At 41.7% G+C, this 5,000-nt stretch overlaps 2 protein-coding genes across 2 annotated transcripts in view; one reads left to right on the top strand and one right to left on the bottom strand.

Moving 5' to 3' along the window:
- Positions 1-5,000, bottom strand: part of LOC135092960 (trichohyalin-like) — a 54,845-nt gene that overhangs the window by 26,699 nt on the left and 23,146 nt on the right. The window contains exons 13-14 of the mRNA XM_063991783.1: positions 2,166-2,374; positions 893-1,101 (exon numbers count right to left, since the gene is read on the bottom strand). The gene's annotated coding sequence lies outside the window, so the exon portion shown is untranslated. The remainder of the gene's footprint in view (positions 1-892; positions 1,102-2,165; positions 2,375-5,000) is intronic.
- The window catches only part of LOC135092907 (cytochrome P450 4C1-like), a 23,844-nt gene that overhangs the window by 16,381 nt on the left and 2,463 nt on the right, over positions 1-5,000 (top strand). Inside the window, exons 8-11 of the mRNA XM_063991690.1 lie at positions 148-335; positions 909-1,090; positions 2,212-2,380; positions 3,473-3,652. Of these exons, the coding sequence (XP_063847760.1) occupies positions 148-335; positions 909-1,090; positions 2,212-2,380; positions 3,473-3,652 (719 nt within the window). The remainder of the gene's footprint in view (positions 1-147; positions 336-908; positions 1,091-2,211; positions 2,381-3,472; positions 3,653-5,000) is intronic.

Here is a 5,000-nt window from a genome sequence, read left to right as displayed (position 1 = left end):
GAGAGAGAGAGAGAGAGAGAGAGAACGAAAAAAACAAACAAATGCAAACTTTCATATAAAACAAAAATCGTTTAACTATCTCCCCCCCCCTCTCTCTCTCTCTCTCTCTCTCTCTCTCTCTCTCTCTCTCTCTCTCTCTCTCTCTAGGATGCAACAACTGATACAACAAAGGATGCTGATCGTGTGGCTGCAGCTGGATGTTGTGTTCAAGGCCCTAGGATACGGCAAGCAGCAGGACTCCCTCTTGAAGACCCTGCACTCTTTTACGCGGGCCATTGTCAAGAAAAGGCGCAAGTTGTTTGAAGAGCAGCGGAGATATGGCGCTGACAATACTGGTAGATGTTTTGTTTTTTGTCTTTTTTAATGTTTTGAGTAGGTGTGCGTGCGTGTGGTGTGGCGTGTGGATAGGTGGGTTATTTAGGAAGGTTTGTGTGGTTTTGGGTGAGTGTGGGTGCGTTAGAAAGGGAGATATGGGGTAAATTATAGGGTATGGTGGAAGGAAAATGGGTGTCTGTGATGTGAAGTGACTGTATTGTTTCTCTTTTTTCTTGGTTTTGAGTGAGTGTGCGTGCGTGTGGTGTGGTGTGTGGACAGATGGGTTATTTAGAAAGGTTTGTGTGGTTTTGAGTGTGTGTGGGTGCGTTAGGAAGAAAGATATGAGGGAAAGAATAAGATATGGTGGAAGTAAAAAATGGCTAGTGAGTAATGTGAGATGGCTTTTATTTTTTGCTTTTTTTCTGAGTTTTGAGTGCGTATGCGTGCGTATGATGTGATGTGAGGATAGCCTGATTATTAAAGAAGATTTGTGTGGGTTGGCGTGTGTGTGGGAGCGTTAGGAAGGGAGATATGAGGGAAAGAATAGGGTATGGTGAGGGAACATCCACACACTCACCTTACCTCGCCCGCAGCACGCAAGAAGCCCCGCCTGGCCTTCTTGGACCTGCTACTGGAATACTCAGCAGACGGCGCCGTGTTGTCTGAGGAGAGTGTTCGCGAGGAGGTGGATCTGTTTGTGTTCGCGGGGCACGACACTACTGCGGTAGCCATCAACTGGTTCCTCTACTTGATGGGAAGACACCCCGAGGCCCAGGTGAGTGTGTGCTGGTGGAAAACATAAGAAAACAAGGGAAAATCAAGGAAAACAAGATAAGAACATTAGAAAACAAGGGAAAACATTAGAAAACAAGGAAAAAAACAAGAAAACACAAGAAAACAAGGGAAAATCAAGGAAAACAAGAAAAATACATTTGAAAACAAGATAAAACATTAGAAAAAAAGGAAAAACAAGAAAACAGGGGGAAACATAGGAAAACAAGGAAAAACAGGGAAAGCAAACGTAGAAAACAAGGGAAAACACTAAAAAAGAAGGGAAAAATGAGGAAAAAACAAGAAAACACAAAAGGATAGGGGGAAACATAAGAAAACAAGGGAACATATCAGAAAACAAGAGAAAAACAAAGAAAACAAGAAAAAAATACTTAGAAAACGAGGGAAAACATAGGAATACAAGGGAAACAAAAGGAAAAACACAAGTGCATAGTGGTGGTGGTGGTGGCGGTGGTGGTGTTGTGTTGTGGTTGTGACGGTGGTGGTGATGGTGGTTGTCTGGTTGTGCTGTTGTTTATAAGATTTTTGTTTTTGTTGTTGTTGTTGTTTTATAATGGTTTGTGTGGTTTGTTTTATTATTGTTATTGTTTTTTTTTTTGGCGTGGTGCTTGTTGTTGTTGTTGTTGTTGTTATTGTTTACAAAGATTTTATTTACATTTTTAGTTTATTTTATTCCTACTTATAAATGTGGGATGATTGTGTATATATGTGTGTATTCTCTCTCTCTCTCTCTCTCTTTCTCTCTCTTAATTCTTTTCTCCTGTTTTCTCTTCCTCTTCTTCCTTCCTTTAATCTCTTCCTGCCTTATTTCCTTCTAAACCTCTTTCTACTCCCCTCACCCTGTTTTCTCCTCCTCCTCCTTTCTCTTCCTGTCTTATTTCCTCCCTCTAAATCCCTTTCCTACTTCTCCTCCTCCTCCTCCTCTCCTACTTTTTTCCCTCATCCTTCCTTTTCTTTCGTCTTATTTCCTCCCTCAACCCTTTTCCTCCTTCTCCTCTACAACAACAACAACAACAACAACAACAACCACTACTACTACAACTACAACTACAACTAACCCTTTTCTTCTGCTTCCACCACCACCACCACCACCACCACCACCAGGCAAAGGTACATGAGGAGCTGGACTCGATCTTCAAGGGATCCGACCGGGCTGCCACCGTGGAGGACTTGAGGAGCATGCGGTACACTGAGAACTGCATCAAGGAGGCGCTGCGGCTGTTCCCCTCAGTCCCTTACATCGGCCGGGTGCTCAAGGAAGATGTCACTATAGGTAAGAGAAGGGGTTGATAAGGGTAGGATGTACGGAGAAAACGATATAGGCGTCGAATATGAGTAGGCCTGAAGAAATAAGGGTCGTGTATGAGGGAAACCATAGGAAATCAAGGGTAACTATAAGAAAACAAAGGAAAATATAGGAAAACTGAGAAAATACGAGAGTAGGATAAGGGGGAAAATAAAAGAAGGAAGGGAAGACACAGGAAAACAAGGGAAGAACAAGGGAAAACACAAGAAAACAAGAATAGAATGAGGGAAAATAAAAGAAAGAAGGGAAAAACATGAGAAAACAAGGGTAGAATAAGGAAAACACAAGAAAACAAGGAAAACATAAGAAAACAAGGGTAGAGAGGGAAAACACGAGGAAAGAAGGGTAGAATAAGAGAAAAGTATAAGAAAACAAATTAATGTAAAGAAAACAAGGGTAGAATAAGGGAAAATAATTATAGAACGTAAGAAAATAAGAGAAAACTTAAGGAAACAAAGGAAAATATAAGAAAACAAGGAAAATAAGGAAATACATAAGGGAAAAAATAAAATAAAACAAGGAAAACAACTAAACAAGGGAAAAACATAGGCTAACAAGTGAAACAAAAAAAAGCAAGGGAAATCACAAGAAAACAAGGGAAAACAGAGAAAAAAACAATAAATCACGGAAAAAATCAGAAAACAAGAAAAAAAATGTCAGAGAGAGAGAGAGAGAGAGAGAGAGAGAGAGAGAGAGAGAGAGAGAGAGAGAGAGTGAGTTTGCAGTTTTATGGGACCGTTTAAGTAATTACAGATCATTTGAGAACTGGTGAAAACAGTGATTTGGGGTGTGTGTGTGTGTGTTTGTGTGTGTGTGTGTGTGTGTGTGTGTGTATGTGTGTAGGAAACAGAGTACACATAAATATTGCCTTCGGAGGAAGAAAATGATCCATAATTGACTGACTAGCTTTCTCTCTCTCTCTCTCTCTCTCTCTCTCTCTCTCTCTCTCTCTCTCTCTCTCTCTCTCTCTCTCAACACCAAAAACACCCCACTAAACACCTGAACCCTTCTTTCACCACCTCTGCCCCACTCTCGCCTCTCCCTCTCTCTCCCCCACAGACGGGTACCTCATTCCCAAGGACACCACCATCTTCATCTTCAACTACGCTCTGCACAGGGACGCCTCGGAGTTTCCTGACCCTGAGAAATTTGATCCTGATCGCTTCCTGCCGGAGAACTCTGCCAATAGACACCCCTTCTCCTACATCCCCTTCAGCGCCGGCCCCAGGAACTGTATAGGTAAGGAAGGGGCGGGAGGGTGGGTGATGGGGTGAGGGTAGGGTAGGTTAGAGGAGGTGGGGTTACATTAAGTTACAAAGATAACCAGGCCACAACAGCACTTGCGGTCCTCACAAGGTGACCTGACCTAGGACTGCTAAGGTGACAGAAGAAAAGGACAGCAAAGGAGAAGACTCTCCCCACCCTCCAGTCCCTCCGGCATAAGCCGTACAGAAAACAGGTAGGAAATAAATACCTTACGGGGTTAGAGAAGGAAAAAAACCGAAGGAAATTTTATAAGAAAGAATGAAAATAGATGAAACGAGGTGCCCCCATTTTCTGAAGGCAAGGAAGTTAATCACTAACAAACAAATGGTGTCAGCCGCGCACTGAAGGCAAAGAATTTGTCAAGACGGAGTTCAAAAGTCTCTACGGTGTTGCAGTCTATCACGCCTTGGGGAAGCCCATTCCGTGAATTAAGTACACGGTGGGGGAAAAAAAAAAAAAATGATTCGTCAGAGTTGAAGGATTTCCCAACATTTTGCAGCCGTTTCCTCGCGTGTAATTTGAAGAATTTATATTGAAATAATTACTGCAGTCCATGTTATCAATGCCTTTCATGATTTTAAACAGCTGTATTAAGTCACCTCTTAGTCTTCTTTGTGTTCATGGGAATATATTTAATTGTTTAAGACGCTCTTCGTGTGATTTGTTTGATAGGCTTGGTGTCATTTTTGTTACTCTACGCTCAACTCGTTCTGATTTATCAATGTCTTTCTGGCAGTAGGGGCACCGTGCTTCAACGCAATATTCAAAAAGGAGACGGACTAAACAATTATACAAAGTGAGGATTGTGTCCTTAGATTTATATTCAAAAAGATTTGCCGATCGAGCCAATTATTTTGTTTGCCTTATTTACGACTTGTGAACATTGTTGGCTAGGTGGGGTGAGGCGAGGTGAGGTGAGGTGAGGTGAGGTGAGGTGAGGTGATGTTAGGTGATGCTAAGTGAGGTTAGGTTTGGTTAGATGAGATGAGGTTTGGTTTGGTTAGGCGAGGTTTTAACTAAATCTTTACTAACTAATCACCTAACTGACTAACTAGGTAGGTAACTGACTGACAACATACGTGAGGGTTAGTTTATTGTCTAATTCAACTGAATGAGTGGGTGAGTGAGTGAGTGAGTGAGTGAGTGAGTGAATAACAAACTGACTGACTAACTGACTTGCTTACTCATAAACTGACTGTGATATATCTGTTTATGTATCTGTCTGTCTGTCTGTGTAACTAAAGACTTCACTTATTAGCTAACAAGGTAAACCATCAACACAGCTAACTAATTAATTAACTAACTATTTCATCTATCTAAC

Source organism: Scylla paramamosain, chromosome 41 (genome assembly GCF_035594125.1).
Source record: "Scylla paramamosain isolate STU-SP2022 chromosome 41, ASM3559412v1, whole genome shotgun sequence".
NCBI lineage: Eukaryota > Metazoa > Arthropoda > Malacostraca > Decapoda > Portunidae > Scylla > Scylla paramamosain.
The sequence above is the reverse complement of the archived record's forward strand: the minus strand, read 5'-3'. Positions and strand labels throughout refer to the sequence as shown.